This window comes from Citrus clementina, unplaced genomic scaffold, assembly GCF_000493195.1.
Source record: "Citrus clementina cultivar Clemenules unplaced genomic scaffold, Citrus_clementina_v1.0 scaffold_9, whole genome shotgun sequence".
Lineage (NCBI taxonomy): Eukaryota > Viridiplantae > Streptophyta > Magnoliopsida > Sapindales > Rutaceae > Citrus > Citrus x clementina.
In genome coordinates this window covers 2,026,707-2,052,949 of record NW_006261964.1, presented here as the reverse complement: position 1 = coordinate 2,052,949, position 26,243 = coordinate 2,026,707, and the positions used below count along the sequence as shown (strand labels likewise).

The 26,243-nt window shown below is 34.4% G+C and overlaps 5 protein-coding genes across 10 annotated transcripts; 4 read left to right on the top strand and 1 right to left on the bottom strand.

Moving 5' to 3' along the window:
- The first annotated feature begins 2,343 nt into the window (after positions 1-2,343).
- LOC18032511 (lipase) lies at positions 2,344-5,987 on the top strand. 5 transcript variants are annotated; one of them, XM_006419576.2, is made up of 11 exons: positions 2,344-2,588; positions 2,680-2,749; positions 3,033-3,112; positions 3,524-3,589; positions 3,681-3,728; positions 3,847-3,914; positions 3,995-4,067; positions 4,230-4,391; positions 4,621-4,815; positions 5,114-5,202; positions 5,358-5,987. In XM_006419576.2, exons 2-11 carry the CDS (start codon positions 2,683-2,685, stop codon positions 5,569-5,571), a joined length of 1,062 nt encoding a protein of 353 aa, XP_006419639.1. In that variant the 5' UTR covers positions 2,344-2,588; positions 2,680-2,682; the 3' UTR covers positions 5,572-5,987. The 5 variants fall into 5 exon arrangements, with proteins under 5 accessions (XP_006419639.1, XP_024038143.1, XP_024038137.1 ...); XM_024182375.1 differs by having other exon boundaries at positions 5,298-5,450; XM_024182369.1 differs by lacking the exon at positions 3,681-3,728.
- Positions 5,988-6,350: 363 nt separating this feature from the next.
- On the bottom strand, positions 6,351-7,689 carry LOC112098485. Of its 2 annotated transcripts, none has more exons than XM_024184926.1 (3): positions 6,892-7,689; positions 6,661-6,803; positions 6,351-6,581 (listed from the first exon to the last, which is right to left on the bottom strand). In XM_024184926.1, exons 1-3 carry the CDS (start codon positions 7,487-7,489, stop codon positions 6,531-6,533), a joined length of 792 nt encoding a protein of 263 aa, XP_024040694.1. In that variant the 5' UTR covers positions 7,490-7,689; the 3' UTR covers positions 6,351-6,530. The 2 variants fall into 2 exon arrangements, with proteins under 2 accessions (XP_024040694.1, XP_024040697.1); XM_024184929.1 differs by having other exon boundaries at positions 6,661-6,800; positions 6,892-7,688.
- Positions 7,690-12,092: 4,403 nt separating this feature from the next.
- Positions 12,093-15,674, top strand: LOC18032518 (E3 ubiquitin-protein ligase MIEL1). The gene is made up of 12 exons (XM_006419572.2): positions 12,093-12,314; positions 12,412-12,499; positions 12,832-12,888; positions 12,983-13,015; positions 13,105-13,182; positions 13,391-13,434; positions 13,520-13,560; positions 14,118-14,200; positions 14,284-14,375; positions 14,452-14,521; positions 14,709-14,750; positions 15,209-15,674. The coding sequence occupies exons 1-12, from the start codon at positions 12,265-12,267 to the stop codon at positions 15,332-15,334; spliced, it is 804 nt and encodes a 267-aa protein (XP_006419635.1). The 5' UTR covers positions 12,093-12,264; the 3' UTR covers positions 15,335-15,674.
- Positions 15,675-16,020: 346 nt separating this feature from the next.
- LOC18032519 lies at positions 16,021-19,627 on the top strand. The gene is made up of 11 exons (XM_006419570.2): positions 16,021-16,399; positions 16,529-16,639; positions 16,730-16,884; positions 16,970-17,063; positions 17,245-17,315; positions 17,406-17,512; positions 17,772-17,893; positions 18,396-18,484; positions 18,582-18,641; positions 19,040-19,144; positions 19,263-19,627. Exons 1-11 carry the CDS (start codon positions 16,246-16,248, stop codon positions 19,380-19,382), a joined length of 1,188 nt encoding a protein of 395 aa, XP_006419633.1. The 5' UTR covers positions 16,021-16,245; the 3' UTR covers positions 19,383-19,627.
- Positions 19,628-22,247: 2,620 nt separating this feature from the next.
- Positions 22,248-24,380, top strand: LOC18032520 (transcription termination factor MTERF4, chloroplastic). Its single transcript, XM_006419567.2, has one exon. It carries the CDS (start codon positions 22,427-22,429, stop codon positions 23,612-23,614), a length of 1,188 nt encoding a protein of 395 aa, XP_006419630.2. The 5' UTR covers positions 22,248-22,426; the 3' UTR covers positions 23,615-24,380.
- The last annotated feature ends 1,863 nt before the right edge of the window (positions 24,381-26,243 follow it).

The following is a 26,243-nucleotide window of genomic DNA, read 5'->3' as shown; positions in this document are numbered from 1 at the left end:
GTTTTTAAAATAATTATTATTAATTATGTTATATAAATAATTAGTTATGAACGAAATTATTTAAATTTTTTATAAATTTTATTTTTTAAAATACTGTAAGTTTTAAAAGCAATCATGCGTGTTTTGTAAATTTAACTATTAAACTGCTACAAGAATGTAATAACATAAATTGACAATATGTTAATTAAAAATTAATTTACACATTTATAAATCATGTAATACTTTTATTACGTGCATATAGTAATTGATAATTAAAATAAATTTATCTCAATATAATTAGTAATAGTAATAACCATTTAAATTTAATAATTTTATTTCTTAATTAAATAAGGACATCTATGAATTTTTATAATATATGCGAGGATATATATGAAACTATATTAAATATAAAATATATTTTCAAAATCATATTTTGAAAAGATACTCCTCATTTGCTTTTTAAAATCTACAGTAGAATGATTTGGAAACCAAAAGTAATTTTCAAAAAAACTTATCAAAAATTAAAATTAACTTTTAAATTTCTAAAATCACTTTTGCACTTCCTAAAAATTAACTTCTAATTTCTCAAACCATCGAAATCATACTTGATTGACAAGATCATATGATTCAAAATTTTAATGCATTGATACTGATTCGAATATCAAATAAATTCTTAAAAATTCAGGTGTGTGTGTGTGTGTAAACTCCAACTTTGATAATTTATTACTAACAACTCACATTCCAGATACTTTGGAAATCACTTTTGCATTTAGTGAGTTGAGAATTGTCTATTTAAGTTATTCGGCGTGTCCATGGACAAATAAATTACTTTCAAAACTTTGAAGTATGTACGTCCTATTATGAGTCTAGTGGATACATGAGTTGTGTCGTAACAAATACATCTTTTTCACGGTTGGAAAAAGTTATTTTCCCCGAACGTGACCCCGAATTTGCTAAAACGTTGCGTAACACATGTGTTTCATTTGCTTTTTCCTTTTAATTGCCAGCACGTGTGTTTGGTTTGTTTTTTTCATTTAATTGCCTCCAGTTGTGCAGCACGTGTTTCATTTGCTTTTTCCTTCTATATTGTTTTTGTTTAAACCAATAAAATTGCTTTTTCCTTCTATGTTGTTTTCGCCTAGTAACAGAATCAAAGATCATGATCAGTCTTCAGTCTTGTTTCCGCCTTCTTCTTCATTGATTGAGTTTTCTAGTTATTTGTAACAATTCTTTGTTTTTTTTTTTTTTCATTAGCCATATTCTTTGATAGATTTGTATAGATTGGTCAAGGATTGATGATGGGATTTGGGGATTCTTTGTTCATTATTATTCCTTGAATTTTTTACTCTGTGTTCCTATGCATGGAACAATTTTGATGGATTGATTTCATTGTATTTGTATGTATGAGTTACATACATGATTAAGGAGAAGAATAATAGACTGCAATTGTTCAATTCGGGATGGTGTGTAAGAGATTTCAGTTAGTCAAAAGAATTCAATTCGGGGCAGTGTGTAATAGAGAAAAAGAAATGAGATTTCAGTTCTCAAAAGAAAGAAAAGGAAATGAGATTTGTGTGGGTTGTCAAAAAAGCAAGAAAATGAAAGGAGAAACATGTGTATGTAAAAGAGAAAAGCAAGAAAAGAGAAAGTGTTAAACGCACCGTTTTTAGTTTAATCAAAACGGTACGTTTTACATTCGGAGCGTAAATTCAAGGTTAACTTCGAGGTAAATAGCAGCGCTGTTCACGGTTTTGACTAATTTTTTAATCGAGATACTAATAAGTTGTAACATAATATTTAAACAAAAAACTCTTTAAAATGTTGTACATACGAGCTGCAAACCTACATCATAACATAAATATCTATGTAACACTTCACAAATTTCTGATTGAAAATTCTAACGGACTGTAATATGAGTATACATAGACAGTTTCGAAAAAAATCCAACCAGTTGTTTTGTCTTGTTTTTGTCTGTATTAAAAATCACAGCTTTTGCCGTCTGAATAGCCTTCACTCTTCTCCTTAATGGTGTTACATTTTGAAAAACCTGGGGTGGACCAAGTCGAAGCCCAAAATGCGAAGCTTTGGCGCCATGGGCTGGGTATTATTGTGTTCGGTCAATAAACACGTGCAGACTGCGTGCAAAATCATCCACAATGTCCAATCCTATCCAAAATTCTAATAATCAAATCAACACATGCAGTTAAAGAACGCCGCCCTCAATTAAATTACCATAATACCATCCACACAGCCCAGAAAATTCAAATTTACGTTTGAAAAACAATGCTTAATCGAGGGTAAATCAGACTTTTTGAAAAACCAGAAAGGCCAGACAACGAGATAATAAATTCGTGTTCGTGTTTATTTTCAATTTCCTCCGCATTATTTTATTCGTTTATTATGCACAATATTTCACTCTAAATGAATATTCTTATTTAGCCCCTTTATTATTCTCCCATATCAACCGGACGAAAAGATCATAACTCAAAATCCCGAGTCGATTCTTCAACTAAGAAAATAAAATAAAAATCCTTAATCGACGGTCACAATCAACACCGAGCTTTGCCGTTTTACGATTGTAGCTGGAGCTCCGAATTGGACACCACCAGGTCCGAATTGCGGGTTATTGTGAAATTTTGAATTGATACATTCCTTCATTATTTTGTATGTTATTAATCAATTAATTGATTGTTCTTCCAGATCATGGGGCAGAAAAAATGGTTAATATTGTTGGTGTTTATGTGTCTTTTCACATTCTCTTGTGCTAGAGGTAATTCTTAAACTCATTAATTAAAGTTTTCTTCAATTTTCTTTTTTATGTTTTAACTGGTTAGGTCTATCATAGTGGTATCGATATTAATTAATTTATTTTAATTGGCTTGTTAATTAATTAATTAATTATTGGGTTGCATTGCATTTATGTTTGAGAGAGGGATGGATATTTTGATGTACTGGGGATCTTAGCTGCCTTATTGGGCTTATTTGTAGCTTGAGTTGCTAGGGTCAAATTCTTGCATATCATTAAAACAATGTTTTGTTCCCGTTTGTTGCAGAACTTAGGGTTAAACGCCATCATAGTCCCCAGGTTTATAATCATACTCTTGCCACAATATTAGTGGAATATGCCTCTGCGGTAAGTTCCCTTTTCTCCGCTGATGACATTGATGTTGAATGCAATTATTGTGGGATTCTGGACCTATAGGATCTGTTTCAATATGGGGAGGACTTTCTAGTTAAGTCATCTGTAGAATTTTAAGCTGGGGTATTGAAGAGCCAACTGAACCCCTTGTCTGCTTGTTCTGGTTGTTTAATTCCAACAAATTGATCTGTTCAAATAACTTGTTAACTTGGTTTCAAAAGAGGGATCTTTAGTTGATCTGTGTGTTAGTATTTCATTTTTGCTTTAAGACATTACCATCAAACTTAGCTGGTGTCAGGCTTGATTCATGTTCTTAAGCGCAATGCCAAGATTTTGGTATAAGACAAAGACACTTGTAATGAGGTAACCTTATGTTGGGGAATGAAGCAAACTTTGCTCGTGCAGGTTTATATGTCAGATTTGACTGAACTTTTTACATGGACGTGCTCAAGATGTGATGGTCTAACCAAGGTACTTGGTTTGTATATTATTTGTGAATTCTGTGTTTAAGTAGGTCTGTGCTCGAAATAAATTATTCTAATGCAATTTTAAATGAAAACAGGGCTTTGAAATTATAGAGTTGGTTGTTGATGTCCAGCACTGTTTACAGGTGAATTTTTTCAGCCTGGTTGGACATTTAGCAATAGCATTGATCCCTCTGGGCATATTTCATTTATATTTTCTCTTCTAGTTTCTGTTCTGATGTCACCGTGACTGTTAATTGATAGGGATTTCTTGGGGTGGCAAAGGATCTCAATGCTATTGTTATTGCCTTTAGGGGAACTCAGGAACACAGGTGTAATTTTTTTTTTTTTTCATTCTTTAGTTTCTGTTGATAAATCCAACTGAATTTACTTACAACTTTCATATTTGCAGCATACAGAACTGGATTGAAGACTTATTCTGGAAACAACTTGATATAAACTACCCTGGCATGTCTGATGCAATGGTGCGTATTGGCTCAATGTTATCATGATGTTTCTATGTTTTATGTGGGTGCCAATAAATTGATATATGGCCTTGATGGAGGGCAATGTAGGAAAATGATTCATGCAGCTAATTGATGATTAGTGATTTGAGTTAATGCATGCTGATCTTTTGCATTGTCTAGGTGCACCATGGATTTTATAGTGCTTACCACAACACGACCATTCGCCCAGCAATTATAAATGCTGTTGAAAGAGCAAAAGACTTTTATGGAGACCTTAACATTATGGTGACAGGGCATTCAATGGGAGGGGCTATGGCTGCCTTTTGTGGACTTGATCTCACCGTAATTACTAATAAGCTTTTCTGACACCATTGAAATTATGCATTGTTTTGTGGCTTTGTAAGATTTAGAAGATTTAACTCCCATATTGTTGTGAGGATGCAGATTCCAGTGATTGCTGATAGATTTGAACTAAACAGTGTCCTGCACTTGATCTTTTGGAAAATTTTTTGTCCTTGGTTATTTGTGTATTTGTTCAAGTTGTGTTGAAGTAACATTTCTTTATTTGCAGGTTAATCTGGGAATCCAGAATGTTCAGGTTATGACTTTTGGACAACCTCGTATTGGCAATGCAGCATTTGCATCCTACTATACCCAACTTGTCCCAAATACATTTCGAGTGACAAATGATCATGACATCGTGCCTCATCTGCCTCCGTACTATTCCTATTTCCCCCAGAAGACATACCACCACTTCCCAAGAGAGGTAATGGTCTGCTGAGTTATATTACCTATGAATAAAACTTAAATTAGTTGTGAACTTTAGTTGCAGTTTTAGGGATTGACTGTTGCATCTAGCATTCCCTTTGAGTCTGTGGATGGAATAGACTGTTATGCTCTGTAGAAATAGACCGATATCCTACGCTTGCTCCTTAGTCCATTCAAGATAACATCTTTGTATGAGAGTCAAGAATCATGTTAATGTCTATTTTGTATTTGGCTTTTGAAAGTTTCTTCTTTGTTATTCTTTATATAATGGTCTAAAACCTTCTTCTTACTTTCAGGTCTGGTTATATCACATTGGACTGGGAAGCTTAATATATGAAGTTGAAAAGATTTGTGATGGTTCAGGTGAAGACCCATCATGCAGCAGGTAAGCCCTTGTGTCTGATATTTTAATTGATTTGGAATTTTGATATTTGAAATGAATTGAAAATTCAGGAGTTTCACCCATTTCTCTTTTTCAAGATTGAAAGAACCACGGTGTTTGACAAACTGCTGTGAACTCTTTTGACCTTTCTTATGCAGGTCTGTGACTGGAAACAGCGTTTCAGATCATTTGGTTTACTTTGGTGTTCGGATGGGGTGCAATGAATGGACACCATGTCGAATCGTAATGGATCCTCGTGTGGCAGAGTACGGAAAAACTGATCTCAAAGGAAATTTTATTTTGTCCAGGCCGCCTGCCGCTTCTATTTTGAAATTGAGGACAGATTCAGATGCTGCAGGCAACCATTTCTAGTATCTTGTTTGGGGCAGCTTGTGAACTCTTTTGGTAATAGCCAAGAGGTTAGTTCTGGATTTTCACCGAAAACAAGTGTTTTCCTTCCTTTCCTGTCAGAGGTGTACTTTATTAATATTATTGGTTCAGCGTTGGGTTCTGAAGGAATCTGTGTGTACATAGCTATTCAATGTGTATATTCATTATCCTTGTTAATATGTGTACCCATACCTTCCACTATAGCAGGAAAGCTGGTGTGGTCTTTCAATGTATTAAAAATGCAAGTTCCAAATCTGAAGTAGTCTATCATTCTTGTTTTCCGGGATAGTCTGGTTTTGTTATACTTTTGATATCATGTTATGGTAGCATCCCACATTCCAGGGAAAATGAAGTTTCGCCTTCTGTTAAGTGCCCATGAATAATGGGCAGTTCTTTTAGGAATTATTTTGTGCTTTCATGGGAGACTTGCACTTGTTACTATTATATCTAAACCACGCTGTTGGAATCTCAAATCTTTTTTCGTCGAATAAGAACGTTGAACCTTGTGTCAAGTCACAACTTGTTCCTCTGGATATTAAAGTCTCGTTTTCTGGGTGGTTTCGATAGGAATTTAAAAGTTTTTTATATTATGGTTTTCCCTTTGGAACTCTAATATTATTATTTTTTTCTATTTCTTTTAAGTCCTTTAACACCTAAATGAAAAAATTTAGAAGTTTTCAGTGAAATAGGTCGTAATATCGTCTAAGATAGCTGGGAATAGGAAGCCACAATGAAACTCTAAATGGTTGAAGCAGCGGTGGTACAACAAAAATGTAATTCCGTTACTTGAGAAATTAACTCAGCTATATGTAATGAAAAACAAGTTGTTGACGTTAGAGTATTGCAGCTGCTGCATTATATAGTTTTATCATTGATACATTAAACGGAGGACTAAGAGTACACTTGATGAACAAGAAATATTCTGCAGACAACTTTCCCCTTCAAACAGTCTTCAAATGCCCACTTGGTGAAGCAGCCGATTGTTCTTGTGCCTGCACATTCAGAACCCCTTTTAAGTTTCTGTCTGAAAAACTAAAGTGCATGCAGAACTGCTTCGGAAACTTTAAATACCTTTTCAGCATTATCAAGGTTCTTATCTGCATTAGCAGCTGCGGCTGAAACTGAAACCTCCGCTTTAACAGCTGGTGCTTTTTCTTTTTCATTCTCTGTTTCCTTGGTCAAGTTCTCTTCCTTCTTCTCACTTGCACCCTCTGCTGTACCATGTATCAGCAAATTGAATTATCGAAAGCACACATGCATGATGCAATATTATTAGTTCAGTTAATTTAGGTGATCACAAACCATTTTTGGCTTCTGGTATTGTTTCTTGAGCCAATTTTTTCTCTTCAGTTACAGCATTAACATCGTCCACTTTCTCTTTGTCATTGAACAAGCTCTCCTTTCCCACTTCAGGGCGCGGAGAGTCATACTCAGACTTCTCAGACCTTCCCTCAATTCCATCAATGGATTCCTCTTCTTTCCTCGATGAAAAAAATCGATTTGGTGACTCTTTCGCTATCAATCTCTCCTTTTCCTTGTTATTACCATGGCTATCTCCTTCCTTTGCTTCTGTGTTTTCGGCTATATCCTTTATATGATGATCAGCCGCCACAGGTACTAGGTCTCCATTTGCTTCGTTGTTATTATGCTTGACATTTTGATCCCCTTCTTTTCCTTGTTGTTGCGCCAATAATGAGGCATTTTCGATGTCTTTGCTCTTCTTTGATTGCTCACCAGCATCCGATTTCTTCCTGGTGATTGTGTTCCCACTTGCAACATCATGTTTTGATTCTCCACAACCCATTTCTGTGAATTTTGACAGATGAAAAAGAATTAAATTATTACGTCTTTGATAAAAGCCGGCATTGCTGCATGGGCTTGATTTGATATACTTGTACATTTTTCTTGATAATTAAGTAAACAGTTTTTTCTGTTATGTTCTGAAGGTTGATAATTGATATGGGTTGATTAAACTGATTGGTAACTGAAGGGATGCATTTTTAGACTCTGTAGCAAGATCTTGTGCTGGCTGCTGGTGACATTTGCCTAAATTTGGTTCACTTTTCAGTTTCCGTTGAAAGCCTCATTTAGATTATAAAACTGAATATAATTAATTAGGCAGTTGTGAAGCAAACTGAATAGATCACTGCTAAATTGATGATTTTAAGGAAAATGATTCAAATCTCTTTTTGTTTGACAAAATTAATCATATTCGATATTTTTTTTTTTGGAACGAAAGTTGATTCTCGGTCTTTTTAAAATAGGCAAATCTGACAATTGAAACATGAATAAACATTAGCACAGATTTTGAAAGTAAAACTGTTGGTGGCTAACATAATATTATTAACGAACATTTTTCAAAAATATGAAGCACATGCACAATAACAACTACTTATTGAGTTTTTTTTTTTTAATTACATGAAACTATTGCTCATATTACAATTCATATTATATGAAACTACAACTGATAACTACAATAAGATAAGTACTGTAATTAGTTTATATTAAATCTTATACAGTATTGTTTAAATTTTAACATTTTCCAATATTAAAAGACGTCAATTCCACTTATATTTTGAAAGGGAGAATACTATTTTCACTTAAATTTAAAGAATGAATTAAATTCTCACGATATTTTTGTGAGGGTTTGAACCATGACCGAGTGAGTTTGTCCTGTGGTTAATTATTTCTTAAGTTATTTGTTTCAACTTTTATTGGAACCTTTTTTCGATGAATGGTTTGGAACATGACTTGCTCCAATTCAATTAATTGAACTTGCGAGCTTCGTTATGTTATGTTCCATTAATTTCTGTTATGTTCGGCCATTGCTGTAAAAATATTTTCAAAATGAAGAAGACAAAAAGTACATCTACTGTTGGGGCATTGGGCATGCATGATGATAAGGGACGTGCATCAGTGCATGTGCTCTGATCGATCTGTTGAGGTGGATTGATAAGAATGAACTTCTCTCATCCCATATATTCTTAAGAATAGAAAGAAATAAAAAAAATTATCACTGCACCATCTCTTTTTTATTTTATGTTCATCCAACTATTAAAAAATTTTAATATATTATCTGTACCATTTTTTTTTTAAATTTATATCAACTAGTCACTTTTTAACTAACATCGTTAAATAATTTAAATGAAATGACAATTTTACCCTTAAATAAATTAAAAAATTATTTTATTTTGCAAAAACTTTAAAAAATAAAAAAATTATAATTATAAAAATACTCCTAAATTTAATATAAAAAAATGTGTTGTGTTTAACCGAATAAAAGAAAACGAATGTCAAAAAAATGTTTAATGTCAGCAAGGTTAGGTGTGAATTCATTAGCTTTTTTTTCAACACACACCAACCCACAATTGAATAGAAATGCAGCAAATCACACACAACCTATACACGCTAAAACTCTTCCCATTAAATATTTTTCTACTTTGAGATTCAAGTTGTAATCATAAATTAGCTCCACATGTACAAATTCATCAAATCTTTCCCCAGCCACCATTATTGTTTTTATTTCTGCTATTATTATTACTATTTATAATTGGGAGATTTTCAATTTGTCCTTACTAAAATCAATAATACTATTTAACCCCTACTTTTTTTTCATAATATTCAAAAACTCCCTTGATACAAAAAATTTAAAAGAAAAAAAAAGATAAATGAGTTATAGATCTTAAAATTTGTATCCTTTTCATGTTAACCAAACACATATCTTAATATATAAAAATTGAAAGCTTGAGATTAACTCAAGAATCAAGATATGCATGAATGAGCAACTTGCTATATATCACTTGTATGTGGTAGATCGATAAGCCAACTTGCGGTAAAGCAACACTTAGTCAATAGATCTAATAATGGTTTCGTAAATAAATATGTGTTATATTTAAGGCTATTGCTGCCACTTGATCTTTGTTTGTATATCAGGACCGCTCAATCTAACTTTCATCTAAGTGCACGGAACCCGAGAGCTGGGTACTTTAAAGAATTTCTTGCAGTCAAGCAATCGTTCTGCACCTCCTAGAAATTGTAAAATAGAAATGAACAAGAAAGGAACATTTCCGATCGCATATAAACTTTAGACACAGCCTTTTGTTTTTTTATAAGTATATATATTTATTGGGTAACTATGGTACCACAGTGGTACCATACCACAATTGGATCCAACCATTAAATTTAATTATGGTGACTACTATAGGCTGAATCCAATAGTACCATACCATAACTGGATCTAGCCATTAGATTCAATTCTGATGACTACTATAGGCTGGATCCAATGGTACCATATCACAATGGTATCATACCACAATTGAATTTAATTATTGGATCCAACTTACAGTAGTCACCAGAATTGAATCTAATAACTGGATCCAGTTGTGATATGGTACCACTATGATACCATAATTTTACCCGTATTTTGATATATTTTCATAAAAATAAAAGTGATCACATTTACCCTTGCTGGTATCTATTGTTAGCTTATAACAGTCGGTGGGTTAAGCTGAGGTTGAGATGTTTTTTTTTTTTGAGTTAAAGGTTGAGACTTGAGATAGAGAAAAGGTAACTCCTAAAATGCAATTATATACTCGTGAAGTAATAAATTAAATATATTTAACACGTGGTAAAATGGGTTGGTAGTAGTATTACAGGATTTTTAAATCATGGCAAAATAACAACCACACTTATATAAAATGACGAAATGGTTGGCGAGGCTTTATTGTTTATACAAATAGTTATAGATACTTTTTTTTTGAATAATTATTTGATTTTATTATAATGATCCAACTGTATTTATTCCCTTATTTTAGACATAATTATTAAAAAACAAAAGAGTTGTATGTTAGAAAAGAGACAATTTTACCAAATCAAAGCACGGGAAATTTTTGTCCTTTTCCTTAAGATTATCGCGGTTAATTAGTTGACGTTTTTAGAAAGTAAAACAAAAATTTACCTGTGAAATAGTTGTATTGTTAACTTGTTATTATGGCTGGGCAAACGGTTCGGTTTTTACCGAATCGAACCGAAAAAATTTAATTTGGTTCGGTTCAGTTCTAAGGTAAAAAACTGAATGGTTTGAAATTTCAAGAACCAATTGGTTTACATTCGGTTCGGTTTACCGAAGAACCGATCGGTTCAGTCCAATTATTTACAAATTAATTTAATCAAAATTCAAAATAAAAAATAAAAAATGCTAAATCACAAATTCTCTTTTTCTAATTCCTAATTTCGTAACCCTAATTCCTAAACCTAAAGTCCAAAATCCAGCTCTCTCCCTCGTCGGATCGGTGACTCGTGGCCTCTCCCGGGTCCCTTGCATCACGTTCAGCGGTGGCGCATCTCTTCAAGCGTGGTGACGCCGTCAAAGCCGTCGGTCCCTCACGGTTTCAAGCGTTTAGTAGCTCGGTGCCTCGGTCCCTCGGTCCCTCACGCTCACAGTCGAAGGCTCAAAGCCCTCAGTCCCTTACGCTCACGGTCTTCAAGCGTGGTGACGCTGTCAAAGCCCTCGTTCCCTCACGCTCACGCTCACGGTTTCACGCCGCTCGTCTTCGGGCCTCACTGCTCTAACCGCCACTCATCACTCACTGCTGCAGGTTAATCCTCACTGCTATAGGTTATTTTTTTTAATTTATGTTGTGGCAGTCTGAAATTGTGTTTGAATTTGTGGAGGCGTTTGTGGAAGTGGAGGTGTTGGTTGCTGGCAGCCTGAAATTGTACAAGTAAAGTCAAAGGAGTTGTTGTATAATTGTATATTGTGAAAATGTTTGTGAAATTGTACATTGCTTTCGGAATTTTTATGGAGGTGTTGGTGTATAGTTGTTGTAACCAAACGAAATCTGACCCTGCAACAAGGAAAAATCAAAAGATACATGATCTTAGTTTAATTGCCAGAGATATATTAATTATGGAGTAAAGATAGTCCAAACAAAACTATAAAATACAGGTATATGTGCGAATCGAACCAAACCGAAATGTTTTTATTCGGTTCTAAAATTCGGTTCGGTTTGATTTGAGTTTTTAAGAACTTGGTTCCGATTTGGTTCGGTTCGGAGCCCGAACCGAACCGAACCGAAAAATGTCCACCCCTACTTGTTATAATCAAAACTAAACCACCATTACAGTCAAATCCTTCAACATTTTCACCTTCTTGATCTCAGCACGATGATTTTGCTTTCAGATTCCATTTTTGGATTCATCTCCCTTTCTCCGAACAATCGAGGATTCATCGAAATTGCATCGTGTTTGGAGTCTGTTTGTTGAAAAGCCACAGAGAGAACCCGTTCATTGCCTTGAAATTGTTGCGTTACTTTTGGGTCCCTCCGAATTTCTATTCGCTCAGATTACGGCGCCATCACTCATCAGTCCCCACTTGAATTGATTTATCCATCCAATCCTCAGTTAAAATAGTGTTATTTGAACAACAATAAAAATTGTAACCAAATAAAGAAACCAACCAAATGGGAAAATGACGGAATAATAATAATAAAAAAAAAGATTGTCTTTTACAAAGATGAAGCTTTGTTTATTCGATACTTTTATCCCTATAATAAACACCCATCTTCTCTTTGAGGGTTGGTACAAACTAGAACCAACTAACCTATCTTCCCAAGTCAGGAAAGTCTCTTTCTTCTTCGTTTCGTTGGCTTTGCCTTGCTTGCTCTGCAGATCCCCATGGAAGGCTCAGCTAATGAACGTATTACTTTTGGGAAGATGGGCTATGGGTGGGCAATTTTTTTTTTTTTTCTCTATTTTCATTATTTGTTTGTTTTTGCTTTTCTAAAGGATTGAATTTTTTCATTTGTTACGTGGTTTTGATAGATGCAAGCATTATAGGAGGAGATGCAAGATTCGAGCTCCTTGTTGCAACGAGATCTTTGATTGTCGCCATTGTCACAATGAGGCAGCGGTATTTACAGTACACTTGTGTTATTTGTTACCTCTATTTTCATTTCTTTAGCTTCAACCGTTTGCAAATTTACATTTTCTTTTCATATCTGGGAATTTTTTTTTTCTCTCTCTTTCGTTTCTTTTAGAATGATGGCCAAGTTGTTTTTTATTTTTTATTTTTATCTTTTTACCTCTATGTGTTTGTGTAGCTGGAAATATTGGTAAGAGAAGCCTTTTCTGATCTGGGATTTATTTATTTGGCTTTCTTTGATTCATTTGAGCATGTTGAGCAGCTTCACTTAGTATATCTGATCCGGATGTTTGTTATTTTCCCTTTCTTTGGATCATCAGAGCATGTTAAGAAACCCTTACGATCGGCACGAATTAGTGCGCCAAGATGTCAAACAAGTATGATCTCTCTTCGCTTATCGATATTTTTGTTTCAGTTCCTGTGTACTTGAATCAGTGATAACAAGATGTATGGATTTTGATGGTGTTACAGGTTATTTGTTCTGTTTGTGACACCGAGCAGCCGGTATTTTTTATGTTTCAATATTTTTGTTTGGAATTTTTATTGCTGGTTTGGTTTCCTTCGATTTTTAATTGAATCCACTTACATCCCAGGTTGCTCAAGTTTGTACTAACTGTGGCGTCAATATGGGGGAATATTTCTGTGACATCTGCAAATTCTACGATGATGATGTAAGTATGCTCTCTCATATTATTCTTATGATAGAGTAAAATATGCAAATATTTGGGAAATATTGCTCCCTTAGTTCTGTTGATCAGTTACTTTCATCTTGGACAAATTAGACCACATTCAATGATTGGTGCATTATCCCCTTTTTTTTTTCCTATTAATACAATTTTCCCCTCTAGTAATGTTAACTTTGGTCTGCACTAATTGCAGATTGAGAAGGGCCAGTTTCATTGTGACGATTGTGGGATCTGCAGGTCTGTGAGCAAGTTTGACTGATGGCTTGCCTTCCTTATGTCTTGTTAGTTTTATCATTATCCTGACTTACAATATTGGTTACAGAATCGGAGGTCGTGAGAATTATTTTCACTGCAAGAGATGTGGTATGCACTTCTTCATGATAAAGCTTTTACCTAGAACTAACTGCAAAATTCGTAATCATATATGACAAAAGAGAAGTTCTAGGTTGTCTTTTCTTTATCCAACTGATGAAACAGTGTCTACGGATGTTAATTGCTTTTTGATGAATTATGATCTATGGATGTTCTATGTGATTTCTTTTTCATTGTCTTCTTCTCTTTTTATTTTTCTGGTGTTATAGCTTAAGGATATTCTAGATTTTCAGATCAAGCTTGCTGTTCTTATTCAGTACTTTTTTTTCTTCCTTTGACTTCAGAAATATTTATTATGGAATCATGTTGAGTTTGTTTGTACTATCCTGCCTCACAACCTGATCTCAGTTCCAACAATTTTTTAAATTTGCCTGATGGAATTGAGATATAGATAAAGCAGCCTTTTAAAATAATGGTCTTCCTCTCAAATGGAATTTTTTCTTGCATTTGCCTCAATTTACCTTCATTAATTTTTGCAATAGCTTTTCTTCTATACTAAGTTTATCCTATGCATATACATAAATTAATGATGATTTTTAAGTTTTCAGGGTCTTGCTATTCCACTAGTTTGCGCAATAATCATTTGTGTATAGAGAATTCCATGCACCACCACTGCCCCATTTGTTATGAGGTTTGCTTTGTGATTACTTTTAACCGTTCTCGGAATTTGAAGAGTGTGCTATATCCTGACGCTCGCACTATATGTTCCTGTAGTACCTATTTGACTCACTCAGGAACACTACTGTTATGAAATGTGGGCACACCATGCATTGTGAATGTTACCATGAGATGATAAAGCGTGATAAGTAAGTGACAAAGAGTTCCTAGTTAATTCTCAAGTGTCTGTATTTGGTTCCTAACTTGAATTGCCTCACCAAGCAGATACTGTTGTCCCATATGCTCCAAGTCTGTGATTGACATGTCCAGGACCTGGAAGAGAATAGATGAGGAGGTGAGTTTATTCAATTTAAGCTTCACTTGATTGAGGATGGGTGCAACAATTAAAAATAATTGTGTACATTCTTTTTATTCTCTGAAATTTTACAATGGATAATTGGCCGCGTTTCACTTATCCTTTTAGTATTTTACTGATTCTAGTTGCAGATGAATTCAAGTATTTTTTTCCCCTCCTTTTTCAGATAGAAGCAACTGTGATGCCTGAGGACTACCGGCACAAGAAGGTAGGTTCCTGTTTATATTTATGATCCAGGCACACTGTATCTGTTTCTTTCATCTTATGCTCTGTATGTCTTCCCAAGCTTCCTAAATTCAAAGGTGCTCCAGCAGTTAAATAGCCACCTCCTGGATAAAAATTTAGTTTTGTTATAAGGACCTGTTTGGGGCAGCTGCGCTGCCACCGCGCAGCTGCCCCAAACGGATCTTAAGTTGATGTGTATGCAAGCTGAATGTAATCACATCCTTGCAGAGTGTTCACGGCACAAAGAACAATACACCAACATAATAAGGCAAAGTATAGACTCTTTGATTCTAGATACGAGGGATTCACCTCGTTTCCTTTGGAAGCATCATGTAGAAATGATAGCCTATTTCTTTTTTAATATATTACATCTGTCACTGTATTTACTATTTTTAAGCATAATCTGTTAGAAGACATGTAAGAAGCAAGTGTAATTTGCAGGTTTGGATCCTATGCAATGACTGCAATGACACAACTGAGGTTTACTTCCATATAATTGGGCAAAAATGTAGTCACTGCAAATCCTACAATACCCGCTCAATTGCACCTCCAGTTCTGCCTCAGTAACATGGTTGCTGCTTTCCACAAATTGTATTCTGTCAGCCGCTTCAAAAGCTTGCACCCTGAGCATATAGCAGAAAGGGAGATTTGTGATTGGGTAGTAAAAAATTGTTAGTCTGATACTAAATTGATGCCTGTATAATTGCATCTATGGTTCGAAAGGACTCCAAGCATTTGTATTTTGTGCATCAGAAAACTCTACAGATCATTCTTCCTCCGTCTAATTTATGGAGTTCAAATCAAACCCAGCTGATGGGTTCTGAGGTTGATGTAAAACTTATATACAGTAAAAGGGAACAAATATAATCATTGTTATAAACTATATCATGCATCAACAGTTCTGTCAGCTGAAGGCATTTCCAAAAATTAGTTTCCTTTATGTTATTGATTATCCACAGTTTGGCATTCAAAATTTGCTTCCAATCTACATAATTCCTTTCTCAATATCAATTCCATCATGCAAAATTGTCTGCATGTTTGCAGCGATGATTCACATGAAAAACTCAATGCTTCAATTTGTAATTTTTCATAACCAAAAAGGGTTGAAAATTGTCGACCATGAGATATTTTCTTTTTAAATAAATAAAATCCATCTTATTCAATTAATAAAAAAAGTGCAATGACATGGGCCTGAATAGATAAAAATGCGGGCTAAATAGTAACTCTTATAAATGACAAAATTGGGCTGGCGGGCTTAACATTCGACCTTGACCCACCCAGTTTACAAATGAAGATCCCCCGAACAATTTCGGACTGCTGGACTGCTGCTGCTGCCGCTGCTGCCCTTCTTCCTAAAACCCTGATCACTTCCCTTGGTTCAGCAACTTCGAAGCTGTTTTTTCCCCCCTCTCCCGGGACCCGCCGAGTGAGTGCGCTCAACACCACACCAACTCAGTTCCAACTCGGACGATTCAGCCATGCAAGTTCTCTCAAATTCGCGTCGACTCAGTAGGGTTCTGAAGTCGTCGACTCTGTTAAGCTCAAATCATCCCGTCTTCACATCGTCAAGCACGTGCCCTCGTCACCAATGGCAACTTCGCAGTACTTTCTTTTCCCCTTCAATCTTCTCAGGTACTTTAAATTTCCATTTATTACGAAAACAATTTTAAAGAAATGAAATCGAAAATGCATTATTTTATTCTATAATTTTACATGATTATACGAGTCGTCTTAATGCTTTGAAGATACTAAATTTTGCAGGGATGATCCAAGGAAATTGTTCGGAAGCGCCTCTACTGCAAATATATTCTATGACGAGATCAAGTGCCTGGTTTTCGTCTCAGACGAGTAGTGATGCAAGCACTCCCACAGGTTCTTGATTGATTTTTTTTAAAATTATTTTTGGCTATTCTTTGATATTGAATTTTTGAAACATTTATGTTTTTACACTGTTGAATGCAGATACTGTGAAGGAGTTGTATGATAAAATGTTGGAATCTGTGAATGTTAAACGAACAATGCCCCCAAATGCTTGGTTGTGGTCATTGATTGAAAATTGTAAAAACCATGACGACATCAAACTTCTGTTCGACATTTTGCAGAATCTTCGAAGATTTGTTAGTTCGTAATTCTTTTCTAATATACTTTTCTCAATTCATTTCTGCTTAATTTATTTTTTTTAAACTTTCATTTCGATCACAGAGGCTATCAAACCTTCGCATTCATGAGAATTTTAATTGCAATCTTTGCCGAGAAGTCACCAAGGCTTGTGTTCGTGTAGGGGCCCTTGACTTTGGTATGCTGTTATTTTTCCTGTTGCTGGTTTCATTAAAACTTTGATAGACTTGATAGAGTTGTTGCTTCTTGACATTTGATCTCTGAAACTTTACATGTCCAAACTCTTTAATAGATATTTTTTGGTGATATGTAGTTTGCAGCATCTAATCAATGAATGAATGTGATTCTGCTTGTTGCAGGAAAAAAGGCTTTGTGGAAGCATAATGTGTATGGATTGAGTCCTTCTGTTGCATCGGCCCATCATTTACTGGTATCAGTGGCTTCTGAGTCTTCCATTAGGTTGGTCAATTCTTTTGCCGCTTCATTTTTGCAAATATTTATTGTTTCTATTCACCTGCAGTCATATGCTAAAGAACACAAGGATGCTCTACTAATGGTGGAAATTATGAAACTTGTGAAGAGGAACAACTTACCATTACAACCTGGTACTGCAGATATTGTTTTCAGGTATGTTGGTTTCTGAGTTATATCAAGTTAATGATTTTTCTAAGGGTTCAGCTATGTTGGAACTGCTCTATGGTAAAACACTCTTTTATAACCATAAGATCAAAGTTATAATGAGTTTTTTATTATTTATCACTTTGTGTGTGTGGCTGTGATTCATGCTCTACATTAGAGCAACTCCAAGGTGGCCGTAGCCTTTTTCTAAATGTTCTATTTATTGTTTTATTGATTTGGATAATGATATTTGGATTGAACTTTGCAGAATTTGTTACGATACAGATGACTGGGAGTTGATCTGTAAGTATTCGAAGAGGTTTGTCAAGGCAGGAGTAAAACTGCGAAAAACTACGTTTGATACATGGATGGAATTTGCTGCCAAAAGAGGTCTTTAAAGTTCTCAATGCTTTTTAATTTTGTACTGCCTGAAAGTTCAATTTGTGTTCATCTGTTTATATTTGTTAGACAAGCCTACTTTATGGTGGCAGTCGTGGTTTAACCTAGGAATTTTCCTTCCTCCTTGGGTGTTTTTTATTTTTTATTTTTATTTCTCAGTGCCTATACTTTACCATTTGGGATATCATTGGATGTAGGGACTTACTTGCTTATAACATATCATTTGCATGTAGTGGATTTCTGGTCCATTTTGTACTTTACGGCATTAACATACTTGGATTTGTGTTTCTTATGACACATGCACATATCATCTGCATGTGGTGATGTATTTATGTGCATACCTTTCATTTCTTGTGACTTCCAAAACATGGCCAATCTATCTCTGTTGGATTGGGAATTTGTCATAGAGTTGCTTTCGTCTGAATGGATACTTTCTCTCTTGCATTAGGCTTAAGTTCTTGTTTGTAAAGTTTTACAACTTTCGTTTTTATAGGAGACACTGAGTCACTATGGCAAATTGAGAAGTTGAGATCTGAGTCGACGAACCAGCATAGTCTTGTGTCTGGGTTTTCTTGTGCTAAGGTAATTAATTTTGAATCATCGACTGTTGCTCCTTATTTCAATATGAACTTTTTTTTTAAGTAGCAATCTTTCTTTCTGTAAATTTTTTCATCTGCAGGGATTTCTGCTTGAACATAAGCCCCACGACGCTGCTGGTATGATTCAAATCCTTAATCAGGTAAAGCCAGTGCCTTTTACGTGGCTTCTGTTGTATGGAATTTGCAAATAACTTCTCCCCTGAATCCAAAACACAAAAGGACCATTTTAAAAAAACTTGAAATGGGTTATATTTAAATTTTTGCTCTCATTAATGTGTATCCTTGGGTTGAAATCTTGCTAAACTATAGTTTGACTTGTGTCACCATGCAATAAACTCCAAATCTTTTGATTATCCCTTGAAGATGTCAAATAATTTTGATTTAACTTACCTGCTTGCTAGATCTAAGACGAACTAACCATAGAATTTATTAGAAGTAAAATGTTACCTTGAAGTTGAAGAGGAAAATAGATTAGTTGGGAGTCATAATTTATATAATATTATGGAGGGATTATTTTAATTTACTTTATGGGTGGCAGACTTTACCTGATGCAAAGAAGTTGGGTATCACGATTGAACTTCAGAAGTTGGTAAATGAGTGGCCTTTGGATGTGATAAAGCATCAAAAGGATGAAGACAGAAAGGTATGTTTCTAACCATATGTATATGCCATTTATTTTTGAGAAGTTGAGGCTAATTATGTCTTTGAGTGGTTTGAACGTTTACAGTTCTTTTTTATTTTTGTTCTCTTCTTCTGATTAGGCATTAGCTATGGCTCTGAAATCTGATATTCCTGCCATGGTATCTAGTCTGTTAAATATGGGCTTACAAGTGAGTGTAAATTTGGAAGACCTGACAAAGGAAGAAAGTATTGCATCTTAACATGCCAAGCCTGTGCAGATTATGTCATCTCCAGTATCCTTTGTGCCATTAAACAAGGAAATTACCAAATTTTTAGGCTGAAATTGCAGTAGAAGCTGCCCTTAAATAATTGCAATCTTTACAGGTCACGTGTTTTGGATGTAATTCATTAGTTGCTTTTATACGACCGCTGCCAAAAGTTTTGTTCCTCCTTTTCGAGTGTAATTCAAATTGGGATCAAATCAATCCACTCAGTTGTAGCTTTCTTTCGGTTTCGTGTCAACCATTTCATACAATATACCATTGACATTGGTTTCTGTTTGATTTTTCGTAACTAGTCATAATTTTTTCTTATGTAGTAAATCAAGTGTGCTTAATCCGTAAAATTTTTATGTAAAATAGTAAACAGTTAATTGATTGGCGAATGCATTATGATTGGGTGGAGAAATGAAAAAGAAAAGCTAGAACCTGTTGCCTAATAAACTGTTTTTTGAAACTAATTCAATAAGGTAATTTGACTTCAAGGATCGATTCTCCCTCACAGCGACCTTAAGTGGGGTGGCTCTTTATTTTATACGCTTGCTTTGGTCATTGTTTAGTGGAAATAAAAATGGTTGGAAATATATACGCAGAGGATCTAAATTTTAGAAATTATCAAAAAGCTACTCTTTTGCAAGGAATTTGTGGATATACTTTGTATGTTTTTGAACCCATAAAAACAATATGGAGAATTATGTGTGCTTTTGTCAAAAGTGTTAATAATTAAATTCTTCAAAAATGTTACTTTAGTTAAGTCAATTGATTGAGTGCTTGCTGATGATTCTGGGAATCGGGGCTTAGGAAAAGGCAGGAAGATGCAATAGAAAATTAAAAAAAATACAATACCAATAACTCAAAAGTTTATAACTGGAATCAAATCAAGAACCCGTTAACTCCTTAAGCAAATTGACCACAACAATTGCAATTATGACTCGTTAACTTTTTACTCTCTTCATCCTTGAATAAATAAAACCAAAACTGCACTCTTGACTTTTTGGAGAACCATTTTTATTCATTTAAAAAAAATAATAACAAGATGGAGATTAAGGTTATCCTACAAATAAATTAATTAATTATCTCTACTTCATTTATCGTTACAACATAAAGTTTGTTTGTTCGCTTAATGATAACAATTCCAATTCCTAATTTTAGTTACCCCCGTAATTTGCCTAAATCTAGTGAGAAGACCATTGCTCTTATTAAACGCTTTCCACGTATCCTCTGTTACCATGTTGAATAGTATCTGGCACCTAATGTCAACATTTTGCGAGATTTTGGTGTACCTGAATAAAAAATATTGCTAAATTTATTGAGTCCTGGCCTCATTTAATCCTTACAAATATGAAATTGTTAAAAGAATGTGGCATTTGTGAAGGAGACTGGTATCAACCCTTCGAGATCACTGCTTGTTGCAGCAATTAAAGCTTAAAATGGATTGAGAGATTTGGTGGTTACTAAAATTAATTTAAAAATAAAGCTTATATATATATATATATGTGCATAATAGTTTTCTATTCCGAGATCTTAAAGTGTATGAAAAGTTTGAGAAAGTTTTAAAATAAGGGGGCCCATTTGTCCCGAAACACTTATTTTGTAATACATATATATACACACACACACACACACACGTGATTGTGATTGTAACGACGAGCAGGACAACTATGCCCTGTATCAACGTTCAGTGTTCGCCACACCCGAAACAAGCAGCTTCATGTGCCCTATTTGCACAAATACCTCGACGATTCCTGCTCGTTAATACATAGAGCCTAATAAGCATATCTTGAGTCGGTACGGAAATGGGATCCCCAATAGTAGGAGACAAAATCTCCAAGAGGTAAGCGCACGTCTATTTTTTGTAGATGAGAGAGTAAGCCTTCTACACAATATTTATTGTGATCTTATTTCTCATGGAACGCAGAGTGAATACTTTCTCCAAGTTATCCAATTTCTTGGAGGGTAGTCTTTACATACTTTAAACATGATAAGTCGTTTATTTTTCAACGATATTATATCAAAATTTTAATTTTTAATCGCCAAGTAGGTGCTAAATGACATGTTGCACGTCAATTTATAAGTAAATGATATGTCGTTCACAAAGGAAATATAAAAACAATTTGTCAAACCAAAGTTGGTTGATGTGAGTGGTTCGACACTCTCACTCTTTAAGAGAGGTTAGGAGTTTAAGCTCCGCTCTCGTATTGAGTCACCACTTTGGCTAGCACTTTACCCCTTATGGGCCGATGCGGTGTGAGCGGAGATTAGTATGGATTGTGGTACGAGCTTAAAGGTGCCTCCCACAGTTGGGACTCACTCAGGACCACCTCGTGATTCAGTAAAAAAAAATAAAAATTGTCATCTTATTTATTTAGACAAATGATAAATAAAAATAATATGCGCCGGTGCATACTTTAAATGACTAGTTGTTTACATTTTAATATAACATGACATTGTATTTGAAAAGTAAAATGTCAGACAACACGACGTGTCTCTATTTTTTAGGAAAACGATACTGTAATCTATTATGTTGAATTCTACGCGACTTTATTGAAATTAATAAATCATTTTTCTTTCAATAATCAAATAGAATTACAAATTATTTCAATTATTCATACATTTCTACATGTTTGTTTTGTCCAACGTAGAAAATAAGTTATTTTGCTAAAATTAAAATAAAAAAAATTAACTTGAAAATAAAGCGTATGTATGAATATATGTACATATATACTTTGGACTTTATATAAAATAATGATTTATTGGCCTCTTATTAGGCTCGTTCTAAATTTCGTCCAACAATACAAAAGTTGCACATGTTATACGCCTTTACGTTTTGTTCTCGTCATCATTTATTTATTTATTTATTTTGAGAGGGTTCTCGTCATTTAACATAACATTCCAAAGCCGGCTCAATGGTTTGAGCAGTAAAATGGACATGGTTTCTGTCTTAGACTCAGCAGAATTCAAAAACCTCGCAAATGCTCTGGAAATTTGGTGAGTTTCCCCTATTCACTTCTTGAATTTAAATTGCCATGTTTAATTTTCTAGGCAAAGCTATTAGTTATTATGGGAGGCATAACATCACAGCCAGAAGAGACCATCACAAACTGCGATTTCTGCAGCACAGTCCATTGTCGATGTTATTTTCTAGAAACTGCATATCCAAGTCCAATAATGCAAATCACCACTCATTCACTGTGTCTTACCTCATGAACTCATGTGGGTTGTCTCTGGAATCCGCATTATCAGCTTCTAAGTATGTTCGTTTGAAAACCCCACATAAGCCTGACTCAGTTCTCAATTTTTTCAAGAAGCGTGGATTCCCAAAATCCCACACCACAAACATCATCAAAAGAATCCCGAAAGTGCTTTTATTGAGTCCTGAGAAAACCCTTTTGCCCAAGCTTGAGTTTTTTCATTCTAAAGGAATATCAAACCCTGACATTGTCAAAATTTTATCTAAATACCCTGGTCTTTTCTGCAGAAGCCTAGACAACCATTTAATTCCTACTTTTAATTCCCTCAGTCATTTGCTTCAATCTAGCGAGAAGACCATTGCTCTTATTATACAATTTCCCCACATTCTCTATCATGATGCTGATTACTATCTGCTACCTAATGTCAAAATTCTGCAAGATAGCGGTGTGCCTGAATCAGATATTATTAAATCTATTGCGTCTTGGCCGCAATTATTCCTTATGCATCCGAAAATATTTGAAAAGAGTGCGGCTTCTGTAAAGGAGATGGGCATCAATCCCTTAAGATTAAAGTTTGTTCTAGCAATTCAAGCCAAATGTATAATGAGTGAAAGCCAGTGGGAAAGCAAACTTGATGTTTACAAGAAGTGGGGTTGGTCCGAACAAGAGTGGCTAGCAGCATTTTTAAAGTGTCCTTGGTGTATGATCACATCTGAGGACAAGATAACGGCGATAATGGACTTTTTTGTGAACGGAATGGGCTGGGAGCCTGCAGTTATTGCCAAACACCCGGTTCTTACTACGTTTAGCATGGAGAAGAGGATTATTCCTAGGGGGGCAGTAATTCAATTTCTGTTATCAAAAGGTTTGGTTAAGAGTGATACAACTTACTTAATTACATTGCTTTCGTATCCTGAAAAAACCTTCATGCTGAGATTGATGAATTATGATGATGCTCCAAAGCTACTGAAGCTGTACCAAGAGAAGTTAGATCATTCTAATAAGACTAAATGTTCAGTATGAGTTGAGAGGATTGCAGTATTTGTGAACTCTTTGCATCTGTGCATGATCTGTTTGTAATTGCATGCCCTGAGAATGCAGAAGATTCTTCCTTGGAATGTTGTAATTCATTTTCTGTTGTTGCCTGAATTGATGGAGAGAAAAATTATCTTAGTCAGATTGTTTGAGTGTCCTGAAGATCTTCCTGCAGAGTTCTGTGAATTGTTTAAAATATGAAAATTTAGCTGCTGATGGGGCTGGTTGAAAATTGCACATGTTACTCTTCTTGAGATGCAGCACTGCAAACAATAGTATTGGTGTTCAGGTAGTTTTGAAATTGGAAAGATGTAGCTTCTCATCAAAGTAAAATTTGTGAACCGATATGAGAAGGAAGACCCGGTTTGTTGAAGCTTTATGAGCTTAAAAATAAAAAGTGTCAGGTAACAGAGTGGCCTTGAAGCAATTAGGGGGCAATAAATTGTAGGATGTCTTCTTGCTGGTTCTAAATTCTTTTACTCATTGCATGATGATTTCTGTCTTAGACAGCGGAATTCAAAAGCTTGCAATTTCTCTGAAACTTGGTGAGTTTCTTCAATTCCCATGTTTTATATTCATTGCAGAGCCATTCTTTATCATGGGAGGCTCAATATCACAGCCTCAAGAGCCCATCATAAACTATGTTTTCTGCAAAACAATGTGTGTGCCTCAACTTCAAAGTTATTTTGTAGCAACTGCTCACCGGATAATGCTAATTAACATTCATTCGCTGTGTCTTACCTCATAAACTCACGTGTGTTGTCTTTGGAATCTGCTTTATCAGCCTCTAAATATGTTAATTTGAAAACCCCATATAAACCTGACTCAGTTCTTGATTTTTTCAATAAGCGCGATTCTCAAAACCCCAAATCACAAACATCATTGAAAGAGAGTTTTTTTTTTTTTTTTTTTTTTTTTCACTCTATTGGAATATCAAGTGCTGATCTTGCCCATATGTTATCAATCTGCCCGAAATTTTTCACTAGAAGCATGGAAAACCATATAATTCCTAATGTTAATTCTCTTAGAAATTTGCTTCAATCTACCGAGAATTTGCTCTTATTAAACGCTTTCCGCATATTCTACTTCATGATGTTTGAGTATTATCTTGTACCTATGGTCAAAATTTTCAAGTAAATAATATCTCTCAGTCTCAGTCTCAGAATTATTAGTTAATTTCTTACTGCTATCTTTAACTTCAATTCCCTTGTTTCAATTTCTCTGGGAAACTATTCTCCGTGCCTTACCAGCTCATAACTGCATGATTTGATCCAGGATTGTTCTCAGCAGCTTAACTTAATTTCTCTGCAAAACTAGTCATGGTATATATTTAGTGTCATTATTACATTATTTGATTAATTGGTGTCAAAATAGAACAATAACTTATAGCTTATTATTTGCTTCATTACATTTTTACTTTTGTGTATTGAGATGATGCCATTAATGTTTTTAAAATATCATTGTATCTTAAATATAGCCATAGCATTTAAGATATTTTTGCCCGCCTTTTGGTTTCATTTTCCCCATATATATATATTACTTGAAACGTGGCAGTTGTAAAGGAGATGGGTATCGATCCTTTGTCATCACAGTTCATTTCAGCAATTAAAGCAAAGGTTGCAAAGAATCCCTGGTCTATGATCTTATCCATTGATAAGATTATGGCAGCAATGGACATTTTTGTCAACCAAACGGGTGGGGAGTCTTCATTCATTGCTAAACGCTCAAGACTTATTCTACCGAGCATGGAGAAAAGGATTGTTCCACGGGTTGCAGTAATCCAATTTCCGTTGTCGAAAGGTTTAAGTTTGACGGAACTTATATGTCGTGCAAAATTTTAATATATTCACAAACGCATGAATTAATAAATAAAAAAGTAATAACAAGGTCAAATCTTCATGAATTATTATAAATTGAAAAGTTAAATTTAAATTTAAAATTAATATTAATCCTAATCTAGTTAAGTAAATTGAGTTTCAAAATAAATTGAATTAATTAAACTAAGAAAACAATTAAAGTAAAGGAGAGTTCAATAAGATAAAGGTTAAGGTTTTAGAATCCACCACTATTTAACTAATAATTATCTAATTATCAATTAATCTCCAATTTTAGAGTGACAACTCGAAATCAATTTATGTCATCTCGTGAATATAACAATTAAGCACAAGTAATTCTAATTTAGATTCTTTTTCTGCTTAATGGTATGATATATAAATATCTCATGTAAACTTATTGAATAATAAAGAGTCAAAATTTACCTCAGCACTTTGTTTAAACAATTTAATAAAATATATAAACTCAAAGATAATCATATATAGACTTTATAGATCCAAGTATAGATCTAGTCAAATATTAATCATAATAATCAATAATGCATGATAGAATTGATGAAAAAAATTTAATTATATTCAACTAAATATGTGAAACAAGAACCATAAACATTATAGTACATAAGGAGGGAGTTAATTAAATAAAAAATAATTTCATTGAATATGGTTTCATCCTTTACTTTAATATAAGAAATTTAGTTAGACATACTAGAATTACTAGCAACAAAAGAAATAAAATCTGCTGCCGCTGCTCCTCTCTCTGCCGAACGCCACCTCTTGTTAGAGTG